This window comes from Lygodium microphyllum, chromosome 9, assembly GCF_053477565.2.
Source record: "Lygodium microphyllum isolate KBCC chromosome 9, Lygodium_microphyllum_v1.1.10, whole genome shotgun sequence".
NCBI classification, from domain to species: domain Eukaryota; kingdom Viridiplantae; phylum Streptophyta; class Polypodiopsida; order Schizaeales; family Lygodiaceae; genus Lygodium; species Lygodium microphyllum.
In genome coordinates, this window is record NC_141143.1 from 121,648,397 (window position 1) to 121,673,310 (window position 24,914).

At 39.3% G+C, this 24,914-nt stretch overlaps 1 protein-coding gene across 4 annotated transcripts in view; it reads left to right on the forward strand.

The window, feature by feature from the left end:
* The first annotated feature begins 1,316 nt into the window (after positions 1 to 1,316).
* The window catches only part of LOC148031511 (zinc finger (C3HC4-type RING finger) family protein / BRCT domain-containing protein), a 28,920-nt gene continuing 5,322 nt past the window's right edge, over positions 1,317 to 24,914 (forward strand). Inside the window, exons 1-3 of one of the 4 annotated variants that reach the window (XM_087685025.1) lie at positions 1,317 to 1,451; positions 1,539 to 1,699; positions 1,776 to 1,909. In XM_087685025.1, coding sequence (XP_087541151.1) covers positions 1,547 to 1,699; positions 1,776 to 1,909 — 287 coding nt within the window. In that variant the 5' untranslated portion in view covers positions 1,317 to 1,451; positions 1,539 to 1,546. Of the gene's footprint in view, positions 1,452 to 1,538; positions 1,700 to 1,775; positions 1,910 to 17,480; positions 17,765 to 18,118; positions 18,609 to 24,914 lie in introns of those variants that run through there. The other 3 variants (XM_087685028.1, XM_087685029.1, XM_087685026.1) reach the window with 3 other exon arrangements.

A 24,914-nucleotide genomic window follows, 5' to 3' on the forward strand; every position in this document is an offset into this window, starting at 1 on the left:
ATATATGTGTATACATTCCATCCAATGATGATTAGTGCAATTTGATAAGAAAATTAGGAGCCCTTGTCATGGCAAAGCAAATTCATAGGTGCTGTCATGCCTGCTATATAGGCAAAAGTAATAGCCACGATAAATGCAACTATGGATTTCCATATGCCTCATGTGACGATCCGGAATCAACAATAGACCCTAAAACTCACGATCATTGACTCAAACTATATAAGTATACATATTCCCCTTTCGAGATTCTCAATGTATTTAAACAACACTAAATCTTATCTACAAACATACTTCACTTTAAAACACATCGCATGTCTAAACACCATCAGTAAACTGCTACATAACAAATATGCAAGAATTGCATATGGAACTTCATACTCCTTAGCTAAACATGTCAACCTGGTTTATGCTTTTGTAAATTGCAGATGCTAATCTTTAGGTTTGGGAGAAATTCCATAGCCTGTTGTGTGCCATTTCTCTAGGTACCAATTTTATGCTAACATAAGCAATAGTTATGTCTTGAAAAGTAGTAAGGTCAACTTAAGCATTAGGTTACTTGCATGTAAAAAATGTTCAATAATGGATAGTGAAATTTGGTAAAATGGATGCTTTATCCTTCACATCATTGTGATCAATCTAGTTGACGACTGAATGGTTTTTGTAAGTTTGAGCTATAGAGCAATAATGGGCAATTAGCAAGGGCATCAATGGAGATGGCCACCTCAGTCTCATGTCCACTTACTCCAACACAAGGGACATATGGTGAGCAACATGACTGCTTGACTTGACTAGGCCAACATCTTAGATCTGCGCGCATGGTGTCATGGTTGTGCCACATGATGTCTTGGATCTAATCGTGCATCACAACGATGTGGAAATCGTCTATTCTTGTGTAGGAGGTGTTGGACACTATAGAGAAGCCATATGTGGTTTTTGGGGATGGGGGGGGCAAGCAAGTGAGCACGAGCAGGATGATTGCAGAAACGATTCAATAAATTGGTTGAATTTTGATGAATGCATATCTCAAACGTTGCAAAAGCCGCGGATATTTGAAACAATAAGATAAAAATAAATTTATTTTTTCTCATTTTTCTTATTTTATGTGGTAAGAAAAATTATCATTCAAGGTGATCACCACATGGGCATAGGGAAGGCCTAAAAACTTGTTAGATAATAGGAAACGTCGATTTTCCTTGGGCATTGACACGTTGCAAGGACATATTAGCTCGGACCGAGAGTGCGTGTGAACAGGTGCTTAAAGGTAGAGGATATTCAAATTCAAAGAGGGCGGCATCTCTCTCTCTCTCTCTCTCACACACACACACACACACACACACACACACACACACACAAATAGTATCAGGCCTATTATCGGTATTACCAGGAGGCGTCAATCCATCCCGGAGGATGCAGTAGGGTTTCGATTCTTCAGGTCCTTCGTAACGCAGAAGGTAATGACGATGCTCTCGTTTGCTTCTCCCAAGCCTCATCTTCTGACTTTCCATTCTGAATATCATCGTTCCTGTCAAAAACTTCAGGAGCAGATATGGATCTTGCTGGCTGCCACATTCCTGAAATGGATACTGTCATAGCTACCGTGACAGGATACACTGGGGTTGAACGCTCCAACCTCATCAAACTCATCAACTCGTCTGGAGCATTCTTTGTCGGAAGCTTAAGGAAATCAATCACGCATGTGGTAACATCCTTTCTTTTCAGGTAACCTAGTAGAAGTTTTCCAAACAAGTGAGGTAATCGCAGTTTTCTGTCTCCAGGTCTGTTGGAAGTTTGAAGGGGAAAAGTACGAGCTGGCAAAGAAATGGGGAACCATAATCATCAACCACAGATGGTTTGAAGATTGCATAAAAGCAGGGAAACGGATATCTGAAGGCCCGTACACATCATTAAGGTAAGACACGTTGATCAACGATATCTTTTCCTCCAAATAATTTTATCCTGTGCTCACGGTAGGGAATGTGCTGTCTCGTTTCTTATCCGATTTGTTAATTAGTAGCTTCTTGAGGTTTGCCCAACATTATTAGGATCAAGTCCTTGTTGTTCAATTTCATTTCCATTCAAATGCCCCCACCACTTTAGACGATCAGGCTTAAGATTTTGGGTTATAGGGATATTATTTAGGGAAGCAATGGCTTACAATCTTGTAAGGCCAGCCGATTTTACCTAATTTGGGAGACTGCGGGATGAAGATCTTGATGCACACATACAAAGATTTGAAGTAACTTGTGTTGCAAATGAGATAGTCGACGATGATCAAAAACTTCACGTTTTTTCTACAATGTTAAATGATGAAGTAGTGAGGTGGTACGATAACCTAGATGGTCAACATAAAGGGATTTCTTAGTAAAATTTTGACGGCAAGGTTTCCAAGAGCATTATTAGTAAAATTTTGATGGCAAGGTTTCCAAGATAGGTTAGCCCTTCAATTGGACTGCGTATCTCAAGGATTGATTGAGAGTGTTGAGCATTTTATTGAGCTAATGGAAATGATTATTCGAAAGATGAATCCAGTCTTTGACGAGCCTACCCAAAAGCATAAATTTATCGATAGGCTTAAGTAATCCCAAGTCCATTAGTATGTTAGTCTACAAAGGCCAGTATGCTAGTCTACAAAGGTCAGCTACACTAGTAGATGCTAGAACATCTACTAGATGGTGGGAAGAGGTGCAACTTTGCCAACAATAACGGAATGATCTATTCAAGGAACCTCAAATAAAATATCCAAGTACTTTAAGTGGGCTATGTAAGAGCGTGTCATGTGTGACCGTTTCCTTAAATCCATATGCAATTGTAAGTTCTAATGTGCCAAATGTAATAAGAGGTGAGAGTGTTATGCAAAGTCATTGTCAAAATAATCTTGCACGATATTCTTGCTACAATTCCTTAGGAGGGAACTTGTCATATGGATTTTTGTAGTTGCCCTTTTCGATTGCAATCAATGAAATCCACTAGTTCAGCTTGGGAAGCAAATATACCGTCTCATTCAAATGACATCTCATTAATAAAGAGGTTCAGAGGGAGGGTAGAGTTTACAAGGAAAGAAATTAAAATGAAATTCGAAAAAACCATAGGAAAAAATGTCGTGTTTGAGGGAGGCCGTTGAAAAACGTACAGCGAAGGGGCCCAATGGAGGAGAGGTCATCTTCATGTCGTGTTTGCGGGAGGCCGTTGAAAATTGGGAGAGGGAGGAGATCGGGAAGAGGCGCCATCTTCCAAGACTAAAGGGGAGAGAGAGAATGTCATGATTGTCCCGATCATCGCCATGACTATGAATATAAATCATCGTCGCCACCCATTCTTGAGCATTAATAATCTTTGTCATCATCAATTGATCTCCTCATTTCTCCTCTTCAATTTCACCATTTCATCACAAGACATGGTGATAGAATAACGACGCAATTTGTGGCTCATGGCAGCTTGTTATGTGAGGAGAGAGAATTAACGTTCTTTAAACCTTTGGTTAAAAGGCCAGTTAAAAGAAACCTTCACAAAGCTAGTTTATGCGTGGGAAGCTATAATATATTTCGTAGTAAGTATGGAGTTCATCTCAAAGCGGAAATTCAAGAGGATTGATTTGAAGAATTGGCTGATCAAGATATCTTTGCTACTTTGCATAAGATATGAACTTTAAAGGCGCAACTACTAGCACAATATGTAAAATTCCAAGCAGATGTTCGATCGTCTTTATTTAATATGAAAGACATGATGGTTCAACTTTCTAAAATTATAATTTTTCTGCAATGCATTAAGGGTTATCTCCTCATTGCGATTAGTTGTTAACACTTATTAATTTTTGAATTAATTTATAAAAATATAAAAAATACAAAAATTTCTATAGAAATACAAAATGAATATTTACTAAGTTTGATATTTTTTTGATAAAATTTGTATTGTGAAAAGTCTACTAAACTTTTCCAAAATTTTTAAGAGAAGGCTAATTATGACATTTTGGGGAGATGTGAAAAAAATGAATTTTCTTAAAATTTTGGAGTTTTTATAAAGAGAAAAACTAATAAAAATATATTTTAAAAGCAATATTTATTGAAAATCTTTACATTTTAATTGCATGTCAAATTAAAATTATATCCATTCTTAAGACTTATGGCACATGAAGATGAAGGGCTTGCTGAAAATCCTTCAGTAGTATTACTGTTGATATAACTTTATTTATTTTCTAATCAAAAGAAATAATATAGAAACAACTATGCTTACAAATTAAACATAGTATTTTATAAATAAAATTTGATCTTATCTTTAACCAATGTGGTTGTATGAGGATTAAGCCTTAGCATTAATATTGAAATTTAATAATTAATTTACCTATATAAGCATCACTTGGTTGTTTGAGGAAGCTCAAGAGAGGAGGGTCAATAGATTAAGTTATTAATTTAGGGAAAAATCTAGATTCTAAGAATAAATTTTGTTTATACAAGCATGAATGTAACAAAGGAGATTGTTTTATGATGTTTGCTATGTAGTGAAATGAAGGGAGAGAAGGGGTGTTTTTGTTGAAACTTAAAATAAATTAATTATTTGAATATTCAAAGTGCAACGATGAATTATCACTTACAGAGTGGGGTAATGCTTTTGAAAGGGAATTAAGATTTATGGGTATTACTAGGCATTAGATTTGTCTCTTTTGAATGCTTATTTATTAACTTTATTAAAGCCAATTAAATCATATTAGAGGAGAAGATGAAAATATTTAAAAATGAATTGAAACTATGAACTTATAGATTAAACAGATCTATACTTTGAAATAATCTTTTCGAAAGTTAAACAAACAAATTCTTGGATAAGCCATTGCAAAGTGATAGGAGAAAAATTATGAGTAGCCATCCTTGTAAGATGGAGAGAAGCCATAGTTAGCTTAGGGTTAGAATTTTAGTGTCTATCTAGAGATCCAGTTGTGAGTTATGATGAAAAGTGACGTAAATGGAACTAAGTAGCTTTACTCGAGTCCACAAACATTGGGCATTGGTTGTTAGACTATTATGGAAGAGCGCATTGAATACTTGAAAAGTTTGTTAAGTTAATTGAACTTAGCGCTAAACCTTAGCTATCTAGTGAAACAACTCTTAGGAGTTGGCTTGAAAATTTGATTTAAAGTGGCTTGGTCTTTCATTGGTCATAATAGGTTGCCATGAGCCACGAATTGCGTCGTTATGTTGTCTTTATGTCTTGTGATGAAATTGTGAGGAAGGAATGATGAGTTGAAGAGGAGAAATGAGGAGATAAATTGATGATGTTAGAGATGATTAATGTTGAGGAACAAGTGGTGATGATGATCATGGAGAAAAAGATGATGCTCATAGTCATGGTGATGATCAAGACAATCATGGCATTCTCTCTCTCCATTTAGTCTTCCAAGATGGTGCCTCTTCTTGATCTCCTCATGCCCCCTCCTAATTTTCTTTCCTTTTTTCTCTCCCTTATGTCATGAAGATGACGTCCCTCTCCTTCATGGTGCCTCTTCGCTCCATGTTTTTCAATGGCCTTTCCATTAACACATTATTTTTTTCTATGGTTTCTTTAAATTTCATTTAAATTTTTTTCCTTGTAAACTCTACTCCTTGAACCCTTTTATTGGGTGGTAATTTCTTGATTACAACTTAATTAAAGCGCTAGGCATTTATTCAAAAATTGAAAATACTATTAAATGAGAGATGGCAGCTATTAGCTCAACACATAGAGTGTAGATAGTAGAGAGTGAAAGTGTGATCATTGCATTGCTTGATTAGTTAGAAAGTGTGTAAGAAAGAGTACAAAGGACAACCCTTAGACTTTAGGGTTGTGTAAGTACCTTAAGGCGCGTTCATACACATCAGTGTGTAATGTGTAATAAGTGATCGAACTGTGTAACATAAATATACAAATAAAGAGTAATATGACTAGGGGAAAAAACCTCTCTTACGGAGAGTAAAAATTGCCCTAGTGTTTCATGCTAAAAAGTTTAGTCTTTGCGTTCTCACGCGTTCAATTGTAGTAGTGAAAGCTGCCTTGTATTCAACTTCATAAGACAATGTGGCAACAGTGGATTATTTTTTACTAAGCCAATAAATGTAAGAAGAGCCAAGAAAGAAACAATTTCCACTTGTAGAGTGATGAGAATCAAAATCTCTAGCACAATCAGAACCCTTGGTTGAGTAAGAAGACAACAAATTTGGCACATCAAGCTCATGGAGCTTGCTTCAAACCATAAAAAGCCTTTTTTAGCTTGCATACCAAGTGTTCAGATCCTTCAACTACAAAATCCATGGGTTGCTGAACATACACTTTTTCTTGAAATTCCCCATGTAAAAATGCAGTTTTAATGTCAAGTTGGTGCACAATCCGACCATAATGGGCAGCCAATGCAACCATACACCGGATAGTAGCCATATGGAATGTAGGAGCAAATGTCTCCCCATAATCAATGCCTTTCTTTTGCGCATAGCGTTTTGCCACAAGCTTGGACTTGCACTTATCAATGGATCCATCGGCTTTTCATTTCAGCTTATAGATCCAATTAGTACCAATGGCTTTCTTTTCAACAAGCAATGTAACTAAATTTCATGTTTGATTCTCCATGATAGAATCAAATAATCATAATTACAAGTGTAAAAATAGTAGTTACGGTCAATGATGAACGATGCAAACTTTGTAGCAATAGAATAGCATCTGAAATAGACATCCTAGACTTGTTTTCTCCTTGGTAATGCATTTTTTGCATTGTGTAATGTAATGACCTGGTTTTTTATAATGCCCCCTGCTTCTTGTTGTTCTGTGAAGTTCCTAAACTTTCAAAACTCTACGGAGCATTCTTGGACTGATTCCCCTTACCCTTTTGTCTTGCCATAAAAGCTTGTTTAGAGGCTATAACATCCATCCCACTTCTTTCTAACTAAAGGAAGATAAGTGGCTATGGAGAAATTCACATTGTGAGATTTAATGCCGCATGAAAGGTTAAATAAGAAGGTGGCAAAGAGTTCAAAGTAGTAGAGATAATTTGAGCATCAGAATAATATTCATCTACATTCATCAATTGCTTGTGCAAGTCTTGAATTTTATTAAGATGATCGTGGATAGCATCACCTTCTTCCATCTTCACATTTTCAAGCTCCTTTAAGAAAGAAATGCAAGTATCATTTTTTCTAGCAGATATAAGCTCAAGTGTAAGCCATGCTACTCGTGAAGTAGCAGCAGACTGAATATGCCAGATTCAAACTCTTTGAACCACTAGAATATCCATCAAATCCCAAATGACTAGTAGATGGATCATTACCATCAGACACTTTTTTATTTCCTTTGTCTTTACCTGTAACACCTGTAGATACACCCGGGGGGGTACTTCTCAGTCTCCCAGACCAAGGGCTAACTGTAAATGTAGTACTAGATGATGTTTTTGGTCCACTAAAGCTTTGTGATTCTTGCTTTTCTTTCTCCATACAACTATCATGATCATTATCATCATCCAATGCATCATAAGTAGATGCATATCAACTACTCATCTCATAAAAAAATAACATTCCTACTCACTCTGAACTCACTATGATAGGGTTATAACAATGATACCCTTTCTGCTCTAAAGAATATCCAATTTCGTGAATTGCCAATGCAATAAGTGACAATGCTTGGGCATCCTTAGTGTCCGAAGCCTTTTGTGCAGTTGTTCTTTGGGTGGTGGCTGAATCAGAGCTTGCCTTTGACCACGACCTCCTTGTGGAGCAGCAGGAGTTATATCTCCAAGACAAACTTCTTCCCTATGGACAGTCTCAAAGATTTTTTGCAACAAGTTATTCTTTCTGCATCATGAAGGACCATAGAGGATAGTTATTGCCATCCAATCTATCCTCTGTAGATACATAAGTGAATAGATTACTCTGTCCTTGATTTGCCATGATAAATGTCACTCTTCCAAAAGAAATGAGAAAAAACAAAAGCTAGCTTGACTTGGAAATCTGCAAATTTCTAGAAAGTATGGCAAATGCCAAGTTGTAATCAACTAAATTGTGTCACACTTGACCACTGCTATCTCAATGTGCTGAAATTTTTACAGATTTCAGCAAGTAGCATGTTGTCCAATGCAAGAACAATGCTTAGCAGTAAAAAAAACACAAAAGCCTTAAAATTTGATCATCCAATGTGTATGATTTTTTGTCAATTTGAGATTGAAACTTCACTACATATGCCAATGCTTGCGAAACATATAAAAGCCCTAAAATTTTTGACCCAAATTCTAACAAATTTCTGCAATTCGTGCATAAAAGCACTTGTTGTAGCAGAAATAGACATTTCTTTGCAAAAGTCCCTTATTGTGGCTTTGATATTTTGAATAAAATGATAAGATATATTTGTGACAATCGAGAACAAGTCAAAGATAAGGTGAGCATGATCTGTGGGTGTGATTGGGAGTGTAGGCGGGATTGCCTAGGGTGGTGGGTGGCACTGTTAGTATGCAGGCAAGCTTGGCGGAGCTGAACAAGACCATGTGGCAAGCTTGGCAGAGGTGGTGTCCTAGGTGGTGGGTAGATGATTGAATAGGGAAGTAACAACGGTTATTAGGGTAGACAGGTGGTGCAGCTTGAACATGTGATAGGTGAGGTATGGCAACAATGTTGCAAGACAGGTCAGGGATGGTTGTGGTAGCTGCTTGAATAGGGCGATTGGTATTGTAGTTGGTGGAGCAGCCGCTGGTTGGAAATATCGAGCTTTGATACCAAATGTTAAATCAGAGATTGGTATAAGCTCAACACAGAGAGTGTAGTCGATAGAGAGTAAAAAGTGCCCTAGTGTCCTACTGTAGATCACTGATACTCCTATGTGAGTGTAGGCGTGAGTAAAACCCAACAAACACAATTTTATGTACTAACCTTTAGACAATGGACATTGCTCCTTTTGGTATTTTTTAAGCTTCATTGAAGTAGAAGTTAATTTACAATGGTGCTCTCCCAATTGCCTTTGCAATTTAAATTCCCCTTGCTGTCCAAAGTGACCAACAGGTCTTCAATCTAGTTTTGCTCCTTGATTCAGCTAGTCCATTGGCCTTGACCCACTTCGAGAAGAGTATAAATGCCCTAAATTTGATGGTTGGCTGGTCCTCCACTTGAGTTTAGTTGAAAATCACCTTCAGCCTTGAATAATTGAGGCCTTGGAGTCTTCAATGTTTGGCATGCTTCCTGAGCTAGATGTTAAATCCTAATTTTTGTTGTGTAAATTAGGGTTTATAATAGAGAAAACTGAAATTCCTTAGTCTTTAAGGGTCCAAGTGTTGAGATTCTCGAAGCAAGATTGTGAAATGGTTGGGGAATGAAAGAGAATGCTAAGAAGAGAGAAAATTTAGAGTTTTGTTTGTGAGAAATGATTGAAAATAAATCAAATGTAGTTGTTGCCCTGTAACAATAGCAATAAATGTTGTCGCTTATATTGGAAGATCCCAAATCTACTAGCACCTTCAGCTTGGGGTTGTCCACTAGTTGCCTAGGATCTTGTGCAACTATCAGCTGCTCCAAATTTGCAAACCCTTGCTGCTAATGGCTGAAACTTAGCTCATGATGGTTGCTTGAACTTCTCATGATGTGTTTCCAACAAGAATGAACGACTCTCTTCCTTTTTAAGCCTTTATTTTTGTTCTCCTAGTCTTTTTTATGTTTTTTCTAGCCTTTGTTTGGAAAATTTAGTGAATGACATTGCTTCATTTGTACATTTAGAGTTATGTGGATAGTGAAGAGTTCTTTATTGCTCTTTTGGAAGGATGTGATGTCTTGCTTGGTATACCCTGGTGCCATCATGTGCATCCAATGATTCATGTTCATGATAAGATTTTGACCCTCTTTCATAGAGGTAAAGTTTATACTTTCAATGAATTTGGGGCATTTTTCATCTCCATCAAAATGGGTGAAGGTAATTTGTTAAAAGATGACGTACCGGTGAGGCAGTAGGGTTTGTGGGGAGAAACATGGAGTGAACTCGGCAAACATGGAGAAGAGAAGTGAAGAGAGAAGAAACTCTCGTGAATGGAATGATGATGTTTTGAATCATGGAGTGAATGTGATAGGGAACAAGGGTGCCAATTGTTGATTATTGTAGATAAGTGTTTGATTAGAGAATTACTTTCCTTTCCAAGAAGGAATGTAGGTTTCATGGTTCCATTGTTGTCAAGATTTCTTTTATCGTATATTGCAAATGGAAGGAGTACAATTGAGATCCTTTGATCTTCTTCGCTATTCAAAGTGCCTCTTGCTGTTAAAATTGACCAATAATTGTTCCCATCAATTTGCCCTTTGATTTGCTTGGAAATTGGCTTTTACCTTGCTTCTTGAATGACAAATTTAGCCCCAAATGTGATATTGATTGGTCGGTCTCTTGAATCTTCTTGAAATTTCTCAATTTCAGCTATTGGAATTTAAGTCCTAGGTTTCTATTTTGAGTATCATTCCTAGATAGCTGTCAAAATCCCAAATTTTGATGTAAATTAGGTTTACAATGGAGATTGATTGAAATCTCTTTCTTTGATGGCTCAAATTGTTGGGAAATGTTGAGCTAACTCAAGAGATAGTTGGGGGATAAGAAAGAATGCTGTAGAGAGAGAAATTAGAGTTTCATCGCAAGAAATATTGAAAAACTATTGTTGTATTGCTCAAACAGCCATGGAAGCTATCACCTATAGTTGAGGACTACTAGAAAGATAGCCATCTTCTCTTTATACTGTCACCTACAACAGAAGGACCTTGGGTTGTTGTCACTTGTTCTTGGAGGGCTCTAAATTGCTATCAGTTATTGTAGTATTGGTTTATTTGGCTGCAAATCACATCGACAACATCTCCTTGCTCTCTAACAGCCTTATTTTCTCACAATGGTTGGAATAGACTCCATTAGCCTCTAAAAACGTATTTTTCACTTGTATGGGTAAGTTTTGCCAAGTAGTAGACAGTCTTTTAATCCCATTTTTCAACATTATCTAGTTTATAAAGTTAATTTTTAAAATATTAATTTTAAAAATTAATTTAATAATTATTTTAGTACTCAAAATAATAATTCTAAGTATCCTTGAGCAGTTATTGGTCCTTAGACCGCCGACATTAATTAATCAATTATAGTCTTTAATGTCACCATTGATATTAGTGGTCAATAAACTCGTTTAGGTTCAAATCTGACATTGAGTATTAGTTTGTATTTGTCAAATATAACTTATCGCAACTTTTGCCTTTGATACCCATTGCATCCTTGGGATCCTTTGCTCATTACCATGAAATAATTGCCATGTGCATCACATGTGCTAAACAACCTTGCATATTTGATTAATAAATTAAATAGATATTATCGGCAAGATTAAAGCATCTTAAAATTTCACGTTTTTGTGATAGACCTCTCCCTTGAAATCCTTGTAATTGTCCTCTATTGGAATTTTCATAAGGCATCATAGTCACAACATTAGCCATTGTTGTCTAATTGTGCCACATGTCCCAAAGCTGTAGAAAAATTTCAGCTAGCTTATATATAACATAAAACTGAAAATTAGCCAAGAATTGTTGCGTTTACAATAGAGATTAGGGTTTTACAACTACCTCGGGGCCTCTACGAATTGGTGAAGGCATTGCACACATTGAATTCAGCACCTTAAATTTGTGTAGTTGTTAGGGCATTCAAATGCTAGTCCATTCATTGTAATTTAGGGCAACATTTGGGCAGTTGGTGGTTTCATTAATGCAAGTCTCGGGTGAAAAAAAATCAAGGGGAAATCGGCGGGAATTGATTGTTGATTGTTGCTACGACAAAGAGGCTTTTTGGGATAGCAAAGGAGATTGTATATTTGAGCTAGTATCTATATCATTGATATTAGTGGCTAGTAAATTGGTCTAGGCTCAAATTTGACATTGAGCACCACCTAGTACTTGTTAGATATAACTTATTACAACTTTTGGCTTTGACATCCATTGTATTCTTAGGATCCTTGGCTTATTACTATGAAATAACTACCATGTGCATCACATGTGCTAAATAATTTTGCACATTTGATAAATAACTCAATCAAATGTTATTGGCAACATTAAAGTATATTAAAATTTCATGTGCCTGTGATAGACATTTTTCTTGAAATTCTTGCAATCGTACTCGATTGCACTGCATTGTATTAACAAAAAACATATTGCAGTAGAATTCCCATAAGGTATCAAGGTCACAACATTAGCCATCATTATCCAACCATGCTATTTGCCTAAACTTGTAGAAAATTTCCAACTAATATATACATAATATAAAATTAACAATTAGCCCAAAATTGTTGCGTTTACAATAGAGATAAGGGTTTTGACAACTACCTTGGGACTTGTGCCAATTGATAAAGGCATTGTGCATTGAATTCAACACTTGATATTTGTGTAATTGTTAGGGCATTCAGATGTGAGTCCACTCATTGTAATTTGGGGCAACATTTGGCAAATTAGTAGTTGCATTTGTGCGAGTCTTGGGTGAAAAAAAATCAAGGACCAATTGATCTGAATTAATTGTTGATTGTTGCTACAATAAAGAGACTTTTTGGAATAGCAAAGGAGATTGTGAATTCGAGCTTGTATCCACTCCATTAGCAATCGAGTTAAAGAAATACCAAAAGGGGTGTCAGTTTTGGAGCCAATAGGGTGTCAAATATTCGAGATTATTAAGGTAATTTGTGCATTTCAAGTTTTATATTCATTTACTGATTATTATAGTTAAGTGCTTGATTAGGGAATTATTGCTCTTTCTAAGAAGGAATGTTGGTTTCATGGTTTCATTATCAGGATTTTTAAATCTTATATTGCAAATGAAAGGAGTATAATTGAGATCCTTTGATCTTTTCCTCTATTTCAAGTACCTTTTGTTGTCAAAATTGACCGGCAAGCCTCCAAACCAATTTGCATTTTGATTTCCTTGGAGATTCACTTTCACATTGTTTCTTGAAAGACAAATTGAGTCCCAGACTTAACATTGGTTGGTTGATCTCTTGAATCTCCTTGAAATTCCTCAATTTCAAATGTTGGAATTGAAGTTCTAGGTTTGCAATTTTGAGCATGTATCTTGACACAGTTATCAAAATGTTGTAAATTAGGGTTCACATTAGAGATTGATTGAAATCTTTCTTTGATGGCTCAAACTGTTGGGTAGATAACCTGAGAGATAGTTGGGGGATGAGAAAGAATACTCTAGAGAGAGAAATCTTAGAGTTTCATAATAAGAAATGTTGAAAAATTGTTGTTGCCTTGCTCAAACAACCATGGAAGCTGTCATCTACAGCTTAGAACCACCAGAATAGCTACTATCCTCTCTTGACTATCCTCTCTTGTATGCTGTTATCTACATCAGAAGGACCTTGGCCTGCTATGACTTGCTCTTGGAGGGCTTTAGATTGTTGTCACTTGCTCTAGGGTTGGTCCGTAGTGGCTGCAAATCAGATGAACAACATCTCCTTGTCCCCTAATAGTCTCCTTTTGACTCACAATGGTTTGAATAGACTTCAATAACTCCTAAAAACACTTTTTTGCACTTGCATGGGCAAGTTTTGCCAAGTGGGAGCTTTCTAATTTCGAGTGGCAGCTTTCCTATTTCATTTATTAGCATTATCCAGCTATTAAATTTATTTTTAGAATATTATACTCAAAAAATTAATTTCATTAGCCAATAATTAAATTGACTAAGTTGCTTTGTCTTCCAAGTATCTTGAGCAGTTATTAGTCCTTAGACAAGCATTAATTAATTAATTAATACCTAGTCTCTAATGTCACCATTGACATTAGTGGCCAATAAATTTTTCTAGGCCTAAATGTAACACTGAGTACCACCTAGTACTTGTCAAACATAACTTATCACAACTTTTGTCTTTGACAACCATTGTATACTTGGGGCCCTTGGCTTGCTATTATGAAATAATTGCCATGTGCATCACATGTGCTTAACAATCTTACACATTTGATCAATAACTTAATCTAATGTTATTGAAAATATTAAAGCAGCTCAAAATTTCATGTCGCGGTGATATTGTAAACCCTCAGTAAGTTGTTCAAATTGACTAAAATCAGGTGCATTTTGTTGAAACAATGCTAACAAACTGATAAACATAACCATAGGCTCTACATTGGGCTGATTTTTGCAGTTCATGAAGGTTTGACCAGCATGTTCCACAACTACTATATCTCTACTAATAAAAAATCTTGTTGGGTGGAGGGTTGGTACAAGTGATACTCTTTACTTTCCACACTAAAACCAATTAAAATGCATTTGACAGCCTTGTCTTGCTGTTCATGTCCTCGTGGCAATGGCACCAAAGCATATGCTAAACAACCAAATACACGAATATGTAACACCATTGGTTTCTCGCCATTCTAGTCCTCATAAAGTGTACATTAAGTCAATGCTTTAGTTGGGCTATGATTTAGCACTTACATTGCATATATGATAGCATTAAGCCAAAACTTTGGGGGTAGCTTATTGTGTGATAGTCATTTCTATCAAAGTTTGATTTTTTCTTTCAGCCACATTGTTTTGTTGAGATGTGTGAGATGTAATATATTGATGTATAATGCCCCTTTCAATCAAAAAAGAGTTGAACTCCTGTGACATGTATTTTTCCCCTCGATCGGTATGTTGTGTAATCAGCTTGCATCCATTGTCATTTTCATCCAAGGCCAAGAAGGTTTAAAGCATGCGAATGCAAACACTTTTGATTTGTGCCTCAAAGCATATGCCCAACAATGACGAGTCATGCCATCAATGAAGGTAACAAAGTATGAGTATTCTTTGATGCATTTCATACGCATGGACCCACAAACATCACTATGCAGAAGCTGTAATTTTTGATCATTACGTATAGATTCACCTTCGGGAAACAAAGCACGATGCATTTTGCCATGTCTACACCTTTCACATACATTATGAGTAGGTGCTTTTAACGGAGGGAGATTAAGCATAATTTTTTAAACTTTTCAAGTGAAGTAAATTGCTATAATCAAGATGACCAAACCGAGCATGCCATACTCAGTGATTTCCACAATGGTGGCATCAACCTGTAATGCATCCTTTGATGCTTTTTTCTCATATAAATCAAGTTGATAGAGTGCATTGTACAATGTACTGTTGACAATGACGACATCTCTATCACTATAGTCAGACATTGCGTTGATCCATGTGGAATTTAACCACAAAACCAGTATATGTAATGGTTGAAACTGAAAGAAAATTATTGTTTATGCTTGGCACATACAAGATCTTTTTAAGCATGATAGTTTTTCCATTCATTGTAATATGGGAATTTGACCAATGCCTTGAGTTGCATATGAAGCATTGTTTGTACATACAACGGATCCCTCCTTTTGTACATTTGCATACGATACAAATAAGTTAGGAGAGGATGTTATATGCTTGGAAGCTTCGTTGTCAAAAAACCATGTGCTGCCCATTCAGTAACTAAAATACCATGCTCATGTGAAGAAGGATTATACAAACAACACACAACAAAGGCATAAGACTAACCTTGCCAAATGTGTAGTTATATCCCTTGCATTTGTTGAATTTTCAATAACACTAATGTTCGATTGTTTTTTCTTTTCACTTGCCATCCTCCTTTTGTATGCTTCAACAAGATGCCCCTTTTTTTTGCAATAATTACACCTCTTGTTCTTTGCATCGTCATCATTGGTGCTTGAAGAGTCTGTAGAAGAAGTTGCTTTGTCTTTACCCTTTGAGTTTGAGGGTTGCCTTGAATTTCCTTTCTTTTGAGGGTTGACTACAAATGCTTGATTGTTTATACTTATGTTAGAGCAATTTAGCCTTGATTGCTCTTCTTGCAACACTAGTGATACCAACACGTCAAATGTGTATGCATTAGCATCTTTTGCAAGGAAATGAAGTGTAGTGACAAAACTCTGATAAGTATCAAGTAGACGTGCAAGATTGTAGATACAAGAGAGACATTGAGAATTATTTCATCAATATCAACAAGTTGCTTCGTCATATCCTTGACACGTGTAATGTATGCATCCATAGAATCACCCTTTGTCATGTGCTCTATGTGAAGTTGCTTATGCAAATAGGTTGCACGAGCCTCATTACACATGTGATACAAGGAAGCAAAGCTTATTCCAAGTATCCTTGGTTGTTGTACATGACTTGATATGTGGGATAACTTGTCTCTTACATGAGAGTGCAATTAAAGCATGAGCTTGGGCATCATGCATATCCCATCTCAAAAATCGATTTGCTGTGGGAGATGTACGAGTAGCTGGAGTAGAAGATCCATTGGTTGTAGTGGATGAGCTAGAAAAACTTGTAGCAATCTGTGTAATCGGGCTTGGAGGGCTAACTTTTAAACCTTATTAATAACTTGAAAGTTTCTTGGCAACAAGAAGATTCTTCATCATGTATGCCCACATGGGATAATTAGTGCCATGCAATTTGTCTGAGTTTCCAAACATATTGAGCAAATCATTTTGCCTTGCCATTGCTTGTTGAAATTGTCGGCATTTGGACAAGCGGCTATCTAAAGTACAAATGTTGGGGTAGTATAAAAATAAAGCAACAAAAAGACAAAAACTTAAAATTTTTTGGAAAATTGATGGCTTTGATGAACAATTTTCTGTTTAAAGAGCTCTGATATATGCAAATGTTGATATAGAAGGTGTAATTGGTCTCAATGTTGATGAATTTAGGAAAATTTCACAAAAGCCCTTAGAAATTTAATTAGTGAAATTTGAGCTTGAACATAAAAAGCCCCAAATTTTGGTTTAAAATCGAGCAATTTTTGAGAACGGAATGCAAAATTTTCAAAATTTTGGTGAGATTTGGGATTTTTAGCAAAAGCCCTAAAATTCTTGAAGAAAATTGGGAAAAATTGATATTTGCTATAATCACATAAATGTTTGCAAGCAGTAAGTACGTAGTACGTAGCTGCATCTTCTTGATTTATCTGAACAAGTTGCTGAAAACATGTTTGTCCCAACTCTACTTTACCATACATTTTGCATCCAATAAGAAGAGCTGTTAAGATCTCCTTGCAAGGAGGGCATCGCATAGCTTCAATAAATCTCTCTACCTCATGAATGTAACCTGATCGTGCAATCATATCAACCATGCAGGTGCAGTGTTCCAACATTGGCTCAATTTCATGCTCCTTTGTGTTTCGATGTTAAGGTTATTTGTATTTGAGGGCTGCCCCATGGTGGGAGAACTATGGATTTGAGGGGCTTTAGTTGCAAGTCTTGGCTATTCAATATTTGAGTTTTGTTGTGAGCTTCTCTTGTTTGGAGTAGTTATTGAGCTCTTGTTTGTATATTGCATGAAAAAAGTGAAATTGTTTAGGGGTGCAAAAAGTAAGTGACTTGGTAGAGCCAATTTGCGCATGTTATGAAAGACATATGATTACACTTGCAGACCCATTTGTGGTATGAGAGAAATTATGGATTTGAGGGGCTTTAGTTGCAAGTCTTGGCTATTCAATATTTGAGTTTTGTTGTGAGCTTCTCTTGTTTGGAGTAGTTATTGAGCTCTTGTTTATATATTGTATGAAAAAAGTGAAATTGTTTAGGTGTGCGAAAAGTAAGTGACTTGGTAGAGCCAATTTGCGGATGTTATGAAAGACATACGATTACACTTGCAGACCCATTTGTGGTATGAGAGAAGCAATAGGATGGGGAGGACAAGTGGTGAGCTCACCGTGCCTAGTGAAGAGATCTTGAGAATGGTGATTATGTCATGCATGAGATGAAGCGTCCCCTTATGGGTTGATCAGGAGCTAGAGGTAGAGACTCGATTATTGAGTGTACATGGTACACTATATACTCCTTGCCGGTCTTAATTTTTGACAGTTCTTAGTTTTGTGTCATTACTTAGTTTGATTATGTCATGCATGAGATGGAGCATCCTCTTGTAGATTGATCATGATCTAGAGGAAAAGACTTGATTATTGAGTGTACATGCTACACTATATACTCCTTGCGAGTCTTGATTTTTGGCAGTTCCTAGTTTTGTGTCATTACTCAGTTTTATTGTGTCTGCTAGTCGTTAATTTGAGCAGCGAGTATTCATTTCGAATATTACTTCTACTTATCCTTTTTTCTTATATAGTTTTCAAGTTTTACTTATCGTTTTGAAATTTGAACTTTTATGTGAGATTTCAAGAAGGTTTTTAAGTTAATGTGTCATATTTATTTAGTCTCTTTATAGATCATCTCAAGAATGTTTAGAAAACATATAGTTTTTATGTTTGCGTCCGGTCCCTATCCTTCGTTTTCTATTTTTCTTCATTTTTTGTTCCCTACATGTGGTGACTATGGATATAATCTTTAGGGCCTTCATACCTTTTGTTTTGGGTAGTCCTCATGCATCTTTGCGGAGGCCAAGCCTCCACCTTATGCACTTCGGGGATATTCCTAGCATGGGCTCTCTACCCTTGCTTACCTAGGTGTGGACTAGTTGATACCACAATTCGCCTCCATGTTAATTCGTAGTGGGCCATCTGGTTATGCTATTGTGCTACTACATGGGCGCCTATGAATAATAAGCGTCTTTGGTATTATTGCTTTGGACATCTTGGATACGACGCACTCTATGAGCTATTATGTTGTTAGGTGATTGTGAGCATGGTATGTCTCAAACTATCCAAGGACATTTCTCTAATGTGTTAGCTCACGAAACAACACTGAACTTTGTTTCCTCATTAGATCACACAGAGCTAAGGTGTCTCTAAGATTGATTTATGTGGATCTTTGTCGACAGATACCCATTGCCACCTTTAATTGTGTGATGCACTTCTTTTTGATAGTGGATGATTTTTCAAGATACATGTGGGATTATTTTTTGAAGCATTAATATGATGAATTGACTTACTTTTCTTTGTGGGTGCTTTTGGTGGATAATCAAATGAATGTCATACAAGGGAACAAGGGCGCCGTAACACAAGGAAGATGATGAAGACAACCACGAACCACGAACCACAATGTCCTCCTGAAAGGGTGTGAGAGTAGTGAAGAGGTTGGAGAGAAGAGGTGACAAACTGAATGAATTAGTCGTAAGGAATGAATGAGAGAGTGGCCTATAAATAGACAGAGTCAGTCTAGGATGGCGCTTCTTTTTGGGGCTGCAAACCCTAAACACAAAATGCAAAAACGCAAAAAATGCAAATTGTGGGTGAAGGGTTTCTCAACAATTGGTACCAATAGACCGTGTGATATTTGGAGATTCTCTCTTGGGGTTTCACTTTTGAGGGCCTTGGAAGATTTGCTCAGCTTGCACCTAGTGTTTAATTTGTGTCTATCTTTACAGTAGATTATATAGTGTATTTTGTGCCGGAGAGTCGATAGGAGGCTCTAAAAGTATCTCCAATGGCGAGAGGCCAATGAAAAGGAGCTTGTGAGCATTGACTGTAACAAGACTTGGACCTTGATGGATTGTTAGAGCCATAAGAAAGTCATTGAGACCAAGTGGATCTTTAGAACTAAATTGAAAGCTGATGGAACTTTGGATAAATGCAAGGCTCATCTTGTAATGCAAGGTTTGAAAGCTGATGGAAGTTTAGATAAATGCAAGGTTTTTGGCAAAAATATGGCATTGATTATGATGATACCTTTGCACCTACTACGCGGTTGATATCATTCCATTCGTTTGTTGCACTAGCCGCTCACTCACCATGGTTGGTTGGTCTATTAGATGGATGCGAAAAGTGCTTTCATGAATGGTTATTTGCAGAAGGAAGTCTATGTGGAGCAGCCTCCTAGATTTTCTTTGCAGACCATAGGGGATAAGCTTCATCGTCGAGGGGGAGACTGTTAGCGATTATCAGAGTCTGGTCGGACTGACCAGTCGGTCACCACGTGGCAGTCCAGTCGGACTGATCAGTCGACTGTATTTAATGCAGCCGACTTGCTTTTTCTGGGCGCATGCTTTCTGGCTATATATAGCCGACATTCTGCACAGTTTTCCACACTTCTGTTTGCAGATTACAGGCTGGAGATTCGTGCAGATTGCAGCGTACTTCGAGGTGAACAGCAGGTTGCATCGTCGAGGTGGAGACACGCAGTCCCGCGCACTGCGCCCATGTACATATCTGCATATCTTTGTATACAGCACACTTTATACAGCAGATCTTCATCTTCCACTGTCTCTTTCTCTCTCTCTCTCTTCTCTTTGCGTTCACTCTCTCTCAGTCTTGGTCCCACGCTTTTGCATCGTTGCACTCTGACATGGTATCAGAGCAGTGAAGAAGGGCTGACTGAGTCAAGAACCTACTTGAAGAGGAGATTCCATCGTGACACAAGGCTGCGTTTCCAGCATTCGAGGGCGAGCGGCAGGGCTGCGCATAGGAACAAGGCTGAAGCGAGCGTGGGCGCGCGGGAAAGGAGTCCAGTTGGTGGATTTGCTGCTGTTTACTGCTGTTTGAAGAGGAGGAAGGCTGTTTTCAGCTTTCAAGTGCAGGTTTTACTTTTTCATCGCCTCTGGCGGGTGAAGAAGGTTCGGGACGTGGAAGAAAGAGCCCTAGTAGGCTGCGTTTTCACAGTCAGAGGGGGTTGCTTTTGCGTTTGTGAAGGCATTACAGGTGAAGATGTCTACAGAGATTGACTTGGAGTTCCAGACGATCATGGATCGGAAGGTGCCTGTCTTACCGGCTCTTCCCTCAGATCAAAATCTCGATGGCGACAATTACTGCATTTGGGGCGTGATGTTGGCCATCGCTGAGTCTTACGATTTGGCAGAGCTTGTACAGGAGGAGATCGACCGGCCCTCGGTGAGAGATGAGTCCAAACTCTCTTCCAATGCTCGTGCGGAGTTGGCCAAGGCATAGTCTCATTGGGACAAACTGAATGCCGAGATTCGTTCTTTTCTTTTTCTGTCTTGTACTACAGTCGTGATAGCCCACATCGAGCACTTGACGGTGGCTCGGGAGATATGGCTGGAGCTTGATCAGATGTATAACCGGATGACCCTTATGAAGTGGGTTTCTTTGGAGGTACAGATGCAGACTTTGTCCATGAACAAGTCTGCTTCGTTGCGGGAGCACATCAATAAGCTTAGACAGCTTCAGATGCAGGTTTAGAATGCGGGGAAGCCGATTTCCTTCGAAGACATGGCGATTAGACTCTTGTTGCAGTTGCCGCCACGATTCGGTACTTTCTACTCCGTCCTTATTGCTTCGGGGCGTGAGTCTACTCTTCGGTGGGAAGATCTAGTTCCTATGGTCTTGGACCAAGAGGAACAATTGAAGGGACTGCATGCTTCCAAATCGGAAGCTTTGACAGGTCAAGCCTCTCAGAAGAAGGGGAAGGACCAAAAGAAGGAGGACAACAAGTCAAAGAAGGACAAGAAAAAAGAATCCACATGTCATATTTGTGGTAAGACCGGCCATTGGAAGAAGGATTGCCCCGACAAAGACAAGAAGGACACCAACAAGAAGGACTCGAAGGATTCTAGAGCGGTAGCTGCACCCTCATCAGCTGCGTTTCTTCATCTAGCAATCATTGAGGACTCTACACCGAAGGCTTCTGATGCTGCGATGATAGCTCCCCAGGCTCGAGAGTGGATCGTTGACAGTGGTGCCTCCCGGTACATGACTCCTTCATTAGTTGGTGTTGCCCAGTTGCGACCTTCGCGTGGGCAGATTCTCATTTGAGATAGCTCTTTGGTGTCTATTGCAGGACGGGGTGAGATGCAGCTTATTCCAGATGGACGTGGTGATACCCATACCTCAGAGGTGTTGCATGTGCTAGGTTTAGGGTATTATCTACTTTCGGTTCATAAGATTTGTTCACTGGGACTTTTGGTGGAGTTTGACAGTGATTTGGTGCGAGTCCTTGATCGTGGGTCAAGGAAGATTCTCTCATCAGGATATGAGGAGAACGGCATCTACAAATTGACGCCTTCTATTGCTCTTCCTACTCTTCTTCTTACCTCTCAGACACAGTCAAAGCTATGGCATGCTCGGTTTGGTCACCTCCACTATGATTATCTTCGGAGGGCGTCACGTGGACAGCTTGTTCTAGGGTTGCCAGACATAGTGGTGAGCCAGCAGCCATGCGTCTCCTGCATTCGTGGAAAGCAGCATAGGGATGCGATTCCCAACAAAGCTTCGCGGCGGTCTACTTCACCGATGGAGCTTGTATCTACGGATCTTTGTGGCCCTATGCGGAACGAGTCCTTGAAAGGGAGCTCATACTTCATGTTGATCGTAGATGACTACAGCATGATGACTTGGGCCTATTTCTTAGCGTTGAAGTTGGAGGCTTTCTCTCACTTCAAGGATTGGCTTCTCTTTGAGGAGAACCGATCGGACCGGCAATTGAAGACCTTGCGCTCAGACAAGGGTGGTGAATTTGTTTCTAATGAGTTTGCTCGTTTTTGTGCAGATAAAAGCATTCATCAGGAGTTTGCTAACACCAACACTCCTCAAGAAAATGACATTCTTGAACGGAAGAACCGAAGTGTGATCGAGATGGCGCGTACCATGATGGAGCACCGGACAGACACCTCAGTTTCTGTGGGCCGAGGCTATGGCTAGTGCAGTCCACATCCTTAACCGATCCCCCACTTCGGCCGTTGATGGGATGACACCTTTTGAGGCTTACTTTGGGACTAAGCCCGATGTTTCTTATTTCAGGGTTTTTGGGTGTGATGTCTATGTTCACATTTCCAAGACTCATCGTGATAAATTGAAGCGGCTTCCCGAAGACAGGTGTTTGTTGGCTACAGCTCTCAGTCCCAAGGCTATCGCTTGTATGATCCTGTAAAGCGGGATGTGTACACCAGTCGAGATGTGCGGTTCGTGGAGGTTCCGGCCATAGCAGTGGGTGAGAAGCATTCCGTTCTTGGAGATCCAGGGGAGAGTTGGGCTCCCGAGACAGTTCCTTTGGAGCCCGCGTCTTTTGATTCTAATTTTGTTTTCGATACAACGTCTACTGTTCCACCGGTCACCCTCGTGGAGTTACCACCGGTGGATATCCTAGAGTCTTCAGTTGATGGAGAGAGACGAGGAGAGGTCTGGCCTCCTCCTCGTTGGGCCTGTAACACACTCTGAGATTCAGGGATTGAGGGGGTCCCTGAGGAGTGGGGATCGCATGATGGTTCGCAGCGGTTACGGAGGCACCAAGCACATTCTACGGAGCTTGTTTGCCCTAACTACTGTTTGATGATCTGTGTTATACAGGATCGAGAGCCCACCTCCGTGAAGGAGGCTTTACAGTCCGCACCATGGAAGAAAGCTATGGAAGCCGAGTTGGAGGCTATTGAGAGGAATGGCACTTGGTACCTCGTGCCTCGTCCCTCTCATAAGAAGGTGATTGGCGTCAAATGGGTCTTCAAGACCAAGTACCTTAGCGATGGTTCTTTGGACAAGCACAAGGCTCGCCTTGTTGCTAAAGGTTTTGCACAGCACCCAATGATTGATTGTCATGATACTTTGCCCCCACTGCTCGTATGGCGACTATTCGAGCTGTTCTTGCCTTGGGTGGCCATAGGAGATGGCTTGTCTACCAGTTGGATGTGAAGTCAGCCTTCCTCAATGGTGATTTGAAGGAGGAGATCTATGTAGAGCAGCCTCCTGGCTTTGGATATTTAGATGGGCAAGTCTACAGGTTAAAGAAGGCCTTGTATGGTCTCAAGGAGGCTCCGCGTGCATGGAACGAGAAGATTGACTCGTTCCTTCAGTCACAGTTGGGATATCGGTGTTCCAAGGCCGATCCGCAGCTTTATGTACACACTTCCAAGGCCGGTTGTGTGCTTTTTGCGTTGTATGTTGACGATTTGATTGTCACAGGTGATCATGTACAGAAGGTCAAAGAGACGAAGGCAGCTTTACATTAGGCGTTCGAGATGACGGACTTGGGTCTCCTCCACTTCTTCTTGGGCCATGAGATTTATCAGTCTCAAAGGGGGATTTTTATCTCTCAGCAGAGATATGTACAGGAGCTCTTGGTTTCTTTTGCGGTGGAGGATTGTCGGACCATTTCTACTCCTATGGATCCGAACTGGAAGGCCACTTCACATTCAGATTCTCCCTTGGCGAATGCTTCCCGCTATCGTCAGTTGATTGGATCATTGATTTGGCTTCTCAACACTCGTGTTGATCTTTGTTTTGTTGTTGGTCTCTTGGCGAGGTTCATGAGTGAACCTCAGACGGTGCATTGGCAAGCTGCCCAGAGGATACTTCGGTATTTGAGGGGGACATTTGACTTAGGGATTCATTATCCAGCAGGCACAGGTGGTTCAGATCTTGTACTTGCAGGTTGGAGCGACTCGGATTGGGCTGGCGATGTGGACCACAGGCGGTCTACTACAAGCTATTGTTTTACCTTGGGTGCAGGTGTTATCTCATGGAGTAGCAAGAAGCAGCCCATGGTAACCCTTTCGTCTACTGAGGCGGAGTATCGGGCCGCGTCTTCCACCACATGTGAGGTTGTGTGGCTTCGGAGATTGTTGGAGGAGCTTGGCTGCCCCCAGACTCGTCCTACTTTGTTGCAATGTGACAATGAGAGTTGCATTGCCTTGGCACGGAATCCTGTTTTCCATGCCCGGACGAAGCACATAGAGATCCAGTACCACTTCATTAGAGAGAAGCTTCTGGATGAGACCATAGCTGTGGAGTACTGCAAGACGGAGGACAATCTTGCAGATTTGTTTACGAAGGCGCTTCCCCAGGATCTACTTCGGAGACATGCTAGATCCCTCAGGCTTTTGCCCCGTCTAGGCTCTGAGAGGGGGTGTTAGCGATTATCAGAGTTTGGTCAGACTGACCAGTCGGTCAGCCACGTGGCAGTCCAGTCGGACTGATCAGTCGGCTGCATTTAATGCAGCCCTGCTTTTTCTGGGCGCATGCTTTCTGGCTATATATAGCCGACATTCTGCACAGTTTTCCACACTTCTGTTTGCAGATTACAGGCTGGAGATTCGTGCAGACTGCAGCG